The sequence below is a fragment of the Nelumbo nucifera genome, chromosome 5, assembly GCF_055504915.1.
Source record: "Nelumbo nucifera cultivar China Antique chromosome 5, China Antique-T2T, whole genome shotgun sequence".
In the NCBI taxonomy this organism is placed as follows: Eukaryota; Viridiplantae; Streptophyta; class Magnoliopsida; order Proteales; family Nelumbonaceae; genus Nelumbo; species Nelumbo nucifera.
In genome coordinates, this window is record NC_142653.1 from 34,916,626 (window position 1) to 34,930,103 (window position 13,478).

The 13,478-nt window shown below is 38.7% G+C and overlaps 1 protein-coding gene across 3 annotated transcripts; it reads left to right on the plus strand.

The window, feature by feature from the left end:
* Positions 1–7,042: 7,042 nt before the first annotated feature.
* LOC104590337 (WD repeat-containing protein YMR102C-like) lies at positions 7,043–13,214 on the plus strand. Of its 3 annotated transcripts, XM_088888531.1 has the most exons (11): positions 8,159–8,274; positions 8,573–8,740; positions 8,932–8,991; positions 9,210–9,459; positions 9,536–10,476; positions 10,638–10,728; positions 10,848–11,005; positions 11,130–11,181; positions 11,297–11,376; positions 11,478–11,571; positions 12,210–13,214. In XM_088888531.1, exons 5-11 carry the CDS (start codon positions 9,571–9,573, stop codon positions 12,743–12,745), a joined length of 1,917 nt encoding a protein of 638 aa, XP_088744657.1. In that variant the 5' UTR covers positions 8,159–8,274; positions 8,573–8,740; positions 8,932–8,991; positions 9,210–9,459; positions 9,536–9,570; the 3' UTR covers positions 12,746–13,214. The 3 variants fall into 3 exon arrangements, with proteins under 3 accessions (XP_010247260.1, XP_088744657.1, XP_019052052.1); XM_010248958.3 differs by lacking the exon at positions 8,159–8,274 and adding an exon at positions 7,043–7,505 and having other exon boundaries at positions 9,210–10,476; XM_019196507.2 differs by having other exon boundaries at positions 9,210–10,476.
* Positions 13,215–13,478: the final 264 nt, after the last annotated feature.

Below are 13,478 nucleotides of genomic sequence, written 5' to 3' on the forward strand. Positions count from 1 at the left end.
GGGTCATCCCTTTTGATAATGATGAATAAAATTGCAAGGTGGCCACCCCTCCACCAGAAATAAATTTTGGAATAAAAAATAAATAAATAACCTAAAATTGATAACATTATTTCAACTATTGAGTTGGAAACAATAGAGCTATCTTAATTTAAATCAAATATTGAATTTTTAGTTATTATCATACTAAGACTAAGACAATCATATATGATCAGGAGTCTCACTTAAAGTGGAGATCAGATTGGCACCCCATAAAGCACACCCCACATGCATATCTCAGTGTGCATTGAGAATCTCTCTCATATTTGCCATGAAATTTTCAATACATGGCTGTGATGGACTATGGGGCGCCGATGTGAATTCCTTAAAAGTGAGGAAGGAATTCTTTACTTGTTCAACTTTGTCCTGCACAAAAAAAAAAGTTTTAAAATGGGCTTGACGAAGAGTGAAAAACAATATTTTCAGCTTTTGTTTCTTTCTTTGATTGGACGTGCTTAGAAAGGCATCACGCTACAGTGATCAACAATCCTGTCGGCAGCAGGCTCCATAAACCATAAATCTTCAAACGCTAAAAAGGGTTCAAAATAATGAAATATAGCTTTGAGAATTGAGGAATATTTCAGGCATCTATAATGGGTCATTGTCCATTAATCGAGTTTTGTGTGTTTGGAGTAAGCTCGACCTCAAAATTGTTAAATTAGAACCCCTCATTCTTGCAAATGCTTCCTCTTAATTGGCAAAAAGTAAGAAAGGAAAAAGAAAAACGAGAGAAAGAACAACTGAGTTATAGCCATCAATCACCCTAAATTCTCCATGTTGAAATCCACAGGAAATTCCTACAAACACCCAATGATTTAGGAGGTAAAATTTCAAATTCATTGGGCTATTTACAGTAACCAAACACAATCTATCATATTCATATCATATGTCCATGTATTTATCTATATTTTGGCTTTGCTCACCCCCCAGGGGCCTCGTTATAGTGGATCTATGAACTCTTGTCTCCAAAGAATGGCCCATAGAGAGATACCCAGATAGTACCCTATGTTCTTCCCTGGACGTTGACATACTAGCTTCGGATTAGGGCACACTTATACCCATTTGAGACATCATAGTGATTGGAGGAGGCAATTTTCTGACCAATTTGTACACCCATCCACACATTCTTCTTTCCTGACATTGGACCGTATAATGTCGTCCACAACTTTGAATTTTTTTCCTTACAATTCATAATTCTAGAATTGAGTCCAAATTATTCATTCATGTCCCTACCACTGATGATCAGGCTTGAGAAATTAGCTTTTTTATAATGCAAATTGCAAAAGAAGAAGAATTGTGCTGGTCATAAATGGTGTACTTGGTATCAATGAATCGTTCAACCTAAAAGCTTATACAGAAGCTTATTTTGGTATAAAGCATCGATAAGTACAAGTCCACCTATACCTTAGACTGAAATTTAAGGAACAACAAAGATCAAACATTAAATCACTTGGTTAAACAGGCTCTGATACTGTTCAACCTAAAAGGTTTTTGAATAAGATTTAATTTAATGAAAATTAAAGTGTAGTATTAGAACGCTTTGGATGGTGATTGTATAGAACTTTTGACAGATAATAATTGAAGAGACAACTCAAAAAGGTTTTACGTTTCTTTGCCTTTCATCAGCTGCTTCTTTTCATGTGGCCAATTTTAGACCATTAACTTTGGCAAAAATAGGTCTTTTTTTTTCTCACTCGTTATCTGAAAACAACAAACCCAAGAATTGATATTCGGGAAAAGCACAATATGGGGTGCAAATTTAACATGACCACCCAAAAAAACAAACCTGACCAGTTTAAAAAGGGCCTCATCAAATGGATCAGCTGGATCTAAAAGTCAGACCCCCATGTGCATGCTTCAAAAGCCCACAGTGACAAACTACAAAAAATAAAGCCCAAAATAACAGAGCAGAACACATTTCACAAAGATAAGATGATATATATTGTCGGTTGCCTCTGCAATTCTATCTCTAATTCAATTTGTCCTCAGTTATAAAAATGTAGTAGAATAGGCCCAACATCAAGTTCATTTTGCTACCACAAAAATTCCATAGAGAACGATCATATTCAATTTTCAGAATTTCTGCAACCCATTTTGAACTGATTAATAATAACTCATCTAAAATTTCTGCGTCATAATAAAATGATTCATATCTAAGTAGGTAAGAAGCTAAGCCGATTTGAGGATTATAATTCTAAATAGAGTGCTAAGTGGCAGGTATAGATCTTATTAGTATTTAATCACATTCAAAACAAAATTTCTGCAACCCATTTTGAACTGATTAATAACTCATCTAAAATTTCTGCTTCATAATAAAATAATTCATTTCTAAGTAGGTAAGAATTTAATCCCACTTGGGATTGAATAATTCTAAGTAGAGACCTTGGTGCTAAGCAGATGGTGCAGGTCTGATTAGTATTTAATCACATGCAGTGATGAGTGTCAGTTTCAGTGATCTGATTGCTAGAAATAAATTAACCCACCAAAGATCATAACACAGTGATAAGCTACTCCTCTTGCTAGCTTTGGAATTTGTTAAGGAGATCAGAATTTGATTAGTACAAGTTCAGAATAAACAATTTCTGATCATTAATTGCCAGTCATTAATGACAGATTAACTAGTACTAATCTTGCATCCGTGGACATCCAAGAACCACCAAAACTGATATGGAGCAACAGTGGACGGACCTGGATTTCTCAACAAAGAAACAATAACTTGTCTCTGTGGGGTTGGACCCACACAAAATAAGGCATGTGATGAGCAATAGTGGGTGTAGATGGGTTTGAAAAATGTGTATTTCAAGTTAAAGACCAAGAAAAATGGTGTAGTGTATAACACGATAGCATACTGCATGTGAGTGGGTCTAAGTCTCTTTCAATATAAAAACTAAAAAAAATACAAAACACTAGGAAATAAGACATGAAACTGTAACGTGGAGGATTAATTTGGTTTCTTTATACAGCAAAAAGGGTTTATGTTAGGGGATGAAGGGCCTTGCGAAACAAGCAATTGGGATATTCAAATACTATTTGGGGCACCTTTTGGCATTAATTGTGAGGAAATCTATAAGATTTATAGTAAAGATTTTTTTGGGGTATTTGATTTAGTAAAGATAGGGTTCTATTTTACATGTCTAGGCTAGCCACGTGTTCAACTTTCTTTCTTCAATCTTTCCTCTAATCTCCTCATCTTCTTATATATAACCACCAAGCAGATTAGCAATAGCTAAGTGGGAAGTGGATTCAGAGTCCATCTCTCTTTGTTCATAGAAACATAGTCATTTATGTGTGTGAATGAGAGAGAGAGGCATGGACCATTAACATTCCAACACTGGATGAAGACAGCTAAGGTTTAAGTTTTAAGGTGAGTAATCTCATTCAATTCTTGAGTTTGAGCATGAAAATTATCTTTGTATAACTTTTGTCCTTGTCAAATTAGTTGTTTGAATGGATTAAATGGTTTGATTGATGATATTTTTTTATGTCTTTTTATAGTCGGAATCTATTGATGTGGAGAGGATTTGATGTTTAACACCTTTTTGGTTCAGGCTTTAATGTCCTTCAGCTGAAAATCTTAATATATAAAGTCCATGCTGCATGATAATTACACATCCACCAATAGGAGTTGAGTGAGGAGATTAATCCTAATAAACCCTAGAGTGTTTTGATTACTTAAAATGAATCTGAATCTCTACCTTCCTCTCTTTTCTCAGTGATGACTGATGAGCTACAAGTTTGACCACGTGGAGTAGAGAGTTGAGACACCCAGATGGAATGTTGACCCCTTAGGGCTGGCCAGTCACATGGGTATTAATACCACAGATAGTCAAGAAATTACAACATTGAATCACTTTTGAATAAAGCTTAAAAACAAAGATATTAGTTATTACATTACCCTACGAAATGATCTTTTTATTTAATGCATGGATGGAGAGAGAGAGAGAGGCAAGAAGCATCCATTGAAGCTACTACTCTTGTTTATTTTTAGCTCTGAAAGATTTTCCATTAGTAGCCTGCAATAAATCAGGTACTACCAGTAACCACCATATTTATGATATATAAGAAGTAATGGGACTATTGAATGTTTTTTCCAAGCTTTTAAACAATGTTAGGCCTCGACTGAACATGGACAGCTAGGGTTGCGTATCATCAGAGGCTAAGTGGTCCAATCATCCGGTTCAACCGGTACTTTACAATAGGAAATTACATATAGAAAAGGAGAAAAGCATTTGTGCACTTAAAGATTGTTTCAGAATGTTTTGAAAGTTTTATCCAAGCAGTTTTATGGGCCCAGTTGTCCAAATAATGGTATTGTCCTATGTGGTCCAGATCTGACAGTGTTGCTCCTCAACTTGCCACTTGATCAACTGTACCTTGGGCTGAACATTGATCCAACCCAGTTCTTTTTTTTGGGCCCAATGGTCCAGAATTGGCTACATGTACAAGGCATTTTGGAAAAAAAAAAAACAGTGGTTTTTTGCTTCAATCGATTTAGGGCCTCATACTTTTTTTTTTCATCTGGGGCTGTTGGGAAATGGCTGAAATTGCTAAACTGTAAATGACTTTTTTGTTCTTCTTACAAAAAAAAAATTACATTTTTGTTCTGGCCACATGAAATAGTCATATAGTAAAAATATTAAGGTATATAACCGAATGACTTGTGCACTTTAAGACAAATAGCCCCAACACATGGCAGCTTCATACTCTAATCACTTTCTAAGTGTCCCTCCATCTGTTTGATAAAATGAGTCTTCGATGTTTATCACTTCATAATTCCGCCACTCTTCCATCTTTTTGCTTTGCCATCCTCGCCACATGGGCTCCAAACGGACGTGGAACAAATGGGCGAGCTAGGCGAGTTGGGGGTTTTGATTAAAAACCCAGAGACGCGCAACTCCAACTTGCTAAGCAAGTGGAATTGCTCGACGTGTCTCATTTTACAGCTCTCTCCCACATACTTTATCTACCAACTCCTTCACGTAGAATTCATATTATCTTACTACTAAATGCAGCATCTGTCTTATACAAAATGGTATATAGTACAGGTGTATATATGCTTGTTTGGCTACAATATTATTTATATAGTATAATAATGTAGTTAGCTGTGGGCTGAGCAAGGCCGGAGCAAACGGGGCTCGACTCCCACCACACGAGAATTCCCATCTCCAAGAAACAAGGGGAGACGGCTGGGCTACTGCACCAAAATCCATCCTCGTGTGATAATTCATACAAAGGTTATTATAATGATCTTGATTATTATACTAATTCTGAGTTCTGACTCTAATTCTAACAAAACTTTTTAAGGGGTTTTCCCAAAGATGCTTACGTAGCCAGTAACGCCCTCATGTGTGGGTCAATGGTTGCTTTGATTTCCTTCTTTGTTTCCTCGAGACTCCAATTGGGCACTCAAAAATAAAAATGAAAAATGCACTGACCTCAAAAGGAGAACTCTGTTTTTAATTCTTTGGTTGTTTGGTTAGGTTAATTTGTCTCTTAGAAGTTAGAACCTTCTACTAACTTTAGTCTTTATTTTAACCAAACTGTGTCATAGTGGGTGCTCTCAGCATCTATGGGGTGCTTTTTCTCTCGACCCCACATTTGTACCTGTGAGCCTGAGGATAGTCCAAACCTCAAACCCAACCATTAAATGAAATCTATCCAACAGATGGCTCGAACCAAAATCAACATGAAATGAAATGAAAATGATTCCAAGGAAGCTCCAAATGCAATCCGCAGATTGAATGGTCGGACTTTATAATGTCCAATCATGTCCAACTTTTTGCTTGTGCAATTGATGATTGCTTTTTGGGTTTGGGTTTTTGTGCCCAAAGCAATGTCGAGCTGGAGATATGCAGCTCACCAGTCACCGCTCACATGGTGGAGAGCTCAGACCTCTCTCACTTTGTTCACTTTCTCCCTCTGTATACAAACAGGTCTTTACTCCTCCTACTCAAACCCATTGCTTTAGCCTTGTACATATATACAACGGCTGTGTAATTACTAAAATACACTCATGACTCACCAATCCCATACAAAAAGACCCCAATACCCATCAGATTTCTTCTGTCATTCTCTTTTTCCAAGGGATCCATGGAGGGTTAGTTTTGTCAATACACATGGGAGGAGAGCAATATAACAGGAATACTTTTCCTTAATTTGTCATTGGGTTGGGCCAAGTGACAGCCCAATCAAGTTTGGTTGGCATTTCTGATTTCCATCAGGAGATATGTTAAGGCTGCTGCCTCTACCAGCCAGTTGGTCATTGTAACCATTATAGGCACCACAAATCTAGAACATGCTGTGGAGCCCGATGAATTATCATTGTTTTTTAGTATATCAGGCCCCACCAAAATATTCCCCAATAATGGTGAATGGGGCAACTCTAGAACCTATGGGTTGACCAAGTTAGTGGCCCTAGCCTTCCTCTCCATCTTATTAACTCATCACTAAATATTACTTAAATAATTTATTTCTTCTAATTTTCTCTAATTAGTAATTTTATATTTCCTAAATTGTCCACTGACTGTCTTCTAATTTCAGAAACTTTGGATTGAATAATCGGTTTCTAGTCTACTTTATCAACAGTGCATTATGGATATATTGCCCCTCATTAGTGTGTGTTCGAGTGTGTTATGTGTACCTTATTCCAGTGTCCTTCTATGGACTATGACACCTAAACCGTCGGTTTGCCATCGTTTCCCATAAAACTAATCGGACGGTTAAAACGAATACAAGGTGCACGCTAGCCTATGCGAGTAGTAGTGTACGTCGTTAGAAAGGAAACCCGTGATGAGGTTTCTTTTGGGAGTGGACTTACAAAGGGCGTACTCAGCTGTATTTTGGCCGTCAAGGAAGAGAAGTGGATTCCGATCTCACGGTGTCCAGCTCGTGCGTTTCAGAGCGCTATCGTAGGCATGATAAAAATAAAAATAAAAAATACACTACGGTCGGCCGTAACTGTACTTGACTATGATCAATCTTATCGTCTCACATCGGTTGTTCTTTCACTCACCAACAGCTCACGCCTCATGCCGATCCGTACACACGCAACCACCCGGAGCTGGAATCCGCCCCACGACCCACCAACCCGTACGACTGAGCTGCTGCTCATTATAGAGCAGCGCAGGGATGCTACTCACTACTACTACTACTGCTTGCTTCTGCAACGTCAAGCAGAGACACGACACCCTCTCTGGCTCTCTCTCTCTCGCCCCCAATCTCCGATACACACGTTATTCGAAGAAGAACCTCAAAAATCCTCTTTCTCTCTCTCCCTTTATATCTCGCTCTGTGTTCGTTTTCGAGAAACCAGAGACATAAGCTCTAAATTTAGAAATGAATCGAAGATGACAAGTACGACTCTAGTAGCCGGGAAATCCATTCGTGGGGGAAGGTCAAGTTTTTTTCATCGAAATCTCTCTCTCTCTCTGGCAAGAGTTTTTGAATGCCTCGCTTTGTTTCTCTTCGTGGTAATGTGCAATTCGATGATCCAAGATTCTGCCTTATTTTCCCTTTTTCTGGTTGGTTTTTTGGAATGCTCAACGACCCAGTTCTGAAAAACCCAGACTGAAATTCCTGAATTTGTTTTTATCTTGCTCCTTGTGACTGGAAAAAAGGCGAGAGCTTGAATTGGTTTTAAGAGTGTCTGTGAACTGTGATCAAGTGGAAGCGTCACGAGTTGGAATGATTTCTTTAATGGTGGAAAAAAAAGGCTAGGAATTACGATTCCATTGTTGTCGTGAGTGGAGCTTTTAGATATTGTCCTTGAAGGAGAACCCAATGCTTAACGGCATTAAGATGGGAATCTTTTTCTTTTCCCCTTCCTTGCTGTTTGATTGACCACAACGGAATCCCGAATAACCGGAGACCTGCGGACCACAACCAGACTTCAATCACGGCCTTTAATGGCGAAATTCAGCAGAAAATGTGAAACCCTAGGATTCAGCTAGGAACGGAAGATGGGTACCACAGGCCAGAGGGACGAGGGAAGACAGAGAAAGAGGGAGAATTGCCCTTCCGGCCTTCGTCAGAGTGTGGCAACTGACATCTGTCGGTCTCCCACGGCCTAATGCAACCGGATCTAAGCCCTGTAACGAGCGATCGCTTTCACTAGGTAGCCTTACTAGACTCCACCAGGGCTAAACCTACGCACCCCAACCCAACCCACCTCCCTCTCTTTGCTTCACAGCCTGTCTGTTAGGTTTTATCGTCTGAATTTCGGAGAGCTCCATTAATGCTGTAGGCAAAGTTGGGGCGGGAGCTTATTAGTTATTATTGCTTTGCGTCTTAAAAAGCGAATCACCAAAATATATAAAATTATTTATACAGTACTGCTAATCATAATTTTTTTATTAAAAGATTAATCTTTCTTTCTTATACAACAAAAAAGTTAGGTAGTTTGGTTTGACATTTTGTAGTTATTAGTTGACACTTAAGATCTCTTCATTTGGGTTTGCTTGAATTTGGTGTTTTAAATCGTTTTTACAAAAAAAAAAACTTATAGAGTTCCATCTTTTTTGCTTTTTATGGATCGAAGGAAAGCGAGCGCTTCAGAGAGAGGTGGGTGGGATTTTGCAGAGGAAGAAGAGTTGCAGAGAATAGTGTCTTGTTTCCTGGGTCGCGCCGCTCGTGTTTGTCGCTCGTGCGCTGCAATCTTCAATTTCAGAGATCTCGAGGCCTTCGTTACGGTTTCTGTTTATAAGAGGTGTGTGTTCGAGCAGGTTTATTTCGTGGTCGTTCGTCTTTCCCTTCTTCATTTCCTGTTTCTCCTCCCGACCTTTTTTTTTTATCTCAGTTCAAACGAAATCCCTCCTCGGTTGGGATTTGGTACAGGGAATTTGGGTTTATTTTTCTGTTCCATTGAAATCGTGAATTTGACCTGGAGAATAATTGCAGGAGTCACGGTAACGTCGGTGATGATGTTGAATGGTTGCATTGCTTTACATGGAAATCGAGGTATTATATTTGCATATTCAAGCTTTGGTCTTTGTTTCTCTATTTGATTATTAGGTGCATTTCCGGGTTTTCGCTTTTCGATTACAACTGGGGATGAATGTGGGGTTATCCATTGGAGCCTTTTAGGAATATGAAATTTGCGTTCTTTTTCGGGTCTTCTGGGGCTGGTACCTTGTACCCAACCAGTCTTTTTCTGAAACTGCTAGTAATTGTTACAGTCTGTGGATCACTTGGAACGGTGGCTTCGAGCGGGAGACTCGCTCCCTGAATTAGGGTTCTGGACTGTTTGTTGTGAGTATTTAAACGGTTGCCATTCTTCGGCAGATGGAGAAGGTGTTGTGGGGTTTGGGAAGCGGATTTTGATGTGGAATTTTGGTTTCATCTGGATTGAAAAACATGCTGAGTCATGATGAGGAGGTAGAAGAAGAAGAACAAGAAGAGGAAGAGGAAGAACAAGAAGAGAAAGAGGTTTTCTACGACTCTGTGGATTGTATTACAAGCCTTGATTCTGTGCCCTCTAAAATTTCTGTAAGTTCGTATGCAGAGTCGGTCTTCACCAAATCAGAGTACGCAGTTTGGATGAACGAGCCAGTGAGCATTCGGGAACGTCGGGTGAAGTTTCTATGCGGAATGGGGTTCAGTGAATTTGCTTCTTCGCAAGTTGGTTGCTCTCAGGAAATTGACGGGGATATTCCGTGTGGCAGCTCACCGGAGCATCTGAATTTGGAAAGGATCACAGAATGCAGTGGGGCTGTTCCAAGTTCTTGGGCTTCGTTTGGTAATGGGGTACAGGAAGAAAATGTTTGTAATATAAGTGATGTAACAGATGTAGAAGCAGAGTTTGTAGTTCGTGAAGTTGAGCAAGATGGATCAAGATCAACCTCAGCTCAAGAGTTGGAGACATCTACTGGCCTTTTGCCTGTTGTTGATGATCTTATACGGGAGGAGGTTATGGTTGATAAAGAAAACAGCAAACATGGTCTGCACAAATGTAAGAGGAAAATAAAGAGTTGGTGGAAAAGCTTTATAACTAAGAGGAAGGGAAGGGAAATGAGTAACTCTGGTGTCTCCCTGACAGATCCCAAGTCACCCAAGGCAAATAGAATGACAGTGCGGCAGAACGGGAAGAGGATCATGGAGTTCAGTGGGGTTTACTTGGGACAAGAAATTCAAGCTCACAAAGGGTTCATCTGGACGATGAAATTCAGTCCAGATGGCCAGTATCTAGCAAGTGGTGGTGAAGATGGGGTTGTTCGCATTTGGCATGTTACATCAGGAGAAGCTTCCTGCAAATGTTTAGCTGCAGAAGGTACTTCCAAATTTGTCAGCAAAGAAAATGAAGGCAAGTTATTGCGAGGAAGAAAGAATTCGAACCCTGCTTTTGTTGTCATACCCAAGAAAGTCTTCAAGATTGAAGAATTGCCACTGCAAGAGTTTCATGGCCATACCAGCGATATCTTGGATTTGTCATGGTCCAAATCTAATGTAAGTTTGTCAACCGGCTTGAAAGCAGTGGCTAGTATTTATTATTTAAATATTTCACTATTTGATTTAAACTTGTCTCTCTTTTGCTTTTCTCCAAATTTGTTTTGTATGTAGCCTGTGATTTATTCACTTTTAAAGTGATATTACATTTTCTGGCGCAGTTCCTTCTTTCATCTTCCAAGGACAAAACTGTTCGTCTATGGAAAGTTGGCTGTAATGAATGTCTTAATATTTTCCACCACAGTAACTATGGTAAAGTACTATGCTTCTATATTTGTTTCTTAATGCTTTCTTCTTCATTTCTTGATCTGTTTCATGGTTTGTCTGCTATTTTCAAAAATTTGATTTAATTTTTCTTTACATTGTATCAGTGACATGCATACAATTCAATCCCGTCAATGATGGATACTTCATTAGTGGATCTATAGATGGAAAAGTACGGATTTGGGGTGTTTCTGATGGACGAGTTGTTGATTGGGCTGATATGCGAGATATAGTAACTGCCATATGTTACCAACCAGATGGACAGGTTTTCTTCTAACTACTTGATCCATCTATGATTTCCCTACTTAGCTGTTACAATTGAGATCTAAATAATCTTCAAAAACACACTTCTTCATGATGGTAACTAACTCATTCTTTCATCCAAGCAGGGATTCATTGTTGGTTCTATTACAGGCACATGTCGTTTTTATGATGCATCAGGTATGTGATTTTGTCATGTTTTGAGTTGGGTGATTTTAACAGTTTAAGCATAGAACATGGATTGTTTAGTTGTTCCCTTTGAAGAGTACCTAATCTATTTCTTGCCATGGTATAGATAATCATCTTGAGTTGAATGCACAAATCTGCATACAGGGTAGAAAGAAGTCTTCTAGCAACAGGATCACTGGCATTCAGGTTAGATTTTTGTAGCCTTCACCTTTATGATACCTTTCTATCTTTGATCGTTTTAGTGCTATTCTCGAGAAATTGTCTTATTTTTTCTCTTGTCATCACAGTTTTCCAGGGATGGTTTTCAAAGACTTATGATAACATCAGCAGACTCCAGAGTCCGCATATTTGATGGGGTTGAAGTCATTCATAAATACAAAGGTAAACATGCTTGTTGATTATTCCTTATCTTTCTGAGTAGTGTTTCTTTGCTATCGGATGGATTTTAGTCTTCTTATGAAGCTATTGACTCTAAAGCACGAGAATCTTGTGATAGTTTGATTACCATTCATGAACTATGAAATTGCAAATGTAGGATTTTACCAAAAGTGTGCATTTTCAGTTTCCCCGTTTTATATAGATCTTCCTCGCATTAATTGCAAAGAATGGCTATTATGTGGCTTTAATAAAGATACTCCTAATAAATATAATATTTATGCAAACCCAGAAGAAAACTGGTGGTTACTGTTGTATTATAGCAAACCCACATGAGGCAAAAAATTAAAAAACAAAAACAAAAAACAGGGGAAGCATCACCATAGTAGCAAGCTACTAATAAATGGATATTGTATTTAAATATATTATTGTCTGTGGATCTACATATTCATCCCAGTTTCCTCTGCCTTTTTTTTTTACTTTGTTGCCTTTGTGGTATTTTCTATTTGTTCAGCCTGTGTTTAGTAGTTTATAAACTGGCTGCATTTGCCTATTACAGATCTTCTAGTTTTTGAATGTTTATTCTCTGTTTTGTTCACTTTGGAACTTTGCCCTTACTCTTTTGAAAAACTTGCAATCAACAGGTCTGCGTAAGTCAGGAAGCCAGATGTCTGCTTCATTCACTTTAGATGGGAAGCATATCATCTCAGTAGGAGAGGACTCTCGTGTTTATGTCTGGAATTATGATGGCTTGTGTCTCCAATCATCCAAGCAAGCAAAATCTGTTCGCTCTTGTGAGCATTTCTTGGACGATGGTGTCTCTGTTGCAATACCATGGTCAGCCACGCAACAGGATCATAAATTGTCAGATAGCTTTAGTCCACAGCATTCCTCTAAAAGGCAGGAATTATTAGAGGCTACTTCCTGTCATAGAGATTCAGAACGGTTCTCTCTTGGTAGTTGGTTCTCCATGGACTGCCCATCAAGGGGTAGTGCAACCTGGCCTGAAGAGAAACTACCTTTATGGACTGTACAAGTTACAGATAATGATCATAATCATCTTCACCACCACCATAGCCACACAGATCTAGCAGGAGTATGGGGTATTGTGATTGTGACAGCAAGTTCTAATGGAGTTGTAAGAACTTTCCATAATTTTGGATTGCCTGTCAGACTATAAGAGCAAGAAAATCTTTGCCAAAACCAAATTCAGAATCATGGGACTTCATGACAAACTGCCTGCACTTACCAACTGCTTTTCGACCCGTAGTTTTGTGCGGAATTGCCAACTCTGCTGCCTTATTTCCTCATCCTGTGGGAGGCCTGGTATGTGTCTGAAAGAGCAGCAGCCAGTGATTAGGGTTCTGAACTGTCCTGGCGAGTCTTTGAGAACATAATTGGCCGTTCTTCCATGTTGCCAAGTAATTAGTTTGCTGGCTATAGGTGCCTCTACAAATATCAGTAGGTCAATGTCATTTGGCCATGTCATAGAATTAGTAGCCTGGTTATTTTGTCCATGTCATCAGGCTTAGGAGCAGCCCAGCCCAATTCTTGGAAGCAGGTGCTGCAAATTTTCTTTCATTCATATATCTGTGAGTAGAACCTGATTTATTTGATAATATAAAAGAATACAAAGGTTTCATACACAACTTGCTTGATCTTTTGTTGATGGTGTCTCCTGCTGCATTGGAGGAAGTTTGATGTGTTCTAATACAATCAGGTGATTCTCTTGTTGGGGACTTGGAATCCCGTATGATGTTCCCAAGTTTCTAATTCTTCATAGGGAAAACCATTAGTATTAGAAAACTGAACTTGGAATCAATTTTAGAGTTCCAGCCAGTTTTTTTTTTTTTTTGGTTGAAAGAGTTCCAGCCAGTTTGAACTCTGCTTAGGGAGAAATATAATGAAATGTG

Bases quoted from the DNA above. Each gene is read 5' to 3' on its own strand.
- LOC104590337 (XM_010248958.3), top strand. From the start codon at position 9,388: ATGCTGAGTCATGATGAGGAGGTAGAAGAAGAAGAACAAGAAGAGGAA. The intron at 10,477-10,637 runs GTAAGTTTGTCA...TTTCTGGCGCAG, and splicing joins TGTCATGGTCCAAATCTAAT to TTCCTTCTTTCATCTTCCAA. The intron at 11,006-11,129 runs GTTTTCTTCTAA...TCATCCAAGCAG, and splicing joins GTTACCAACCAGATGGACAG to GGATTCATTGTTGGTTCTAT.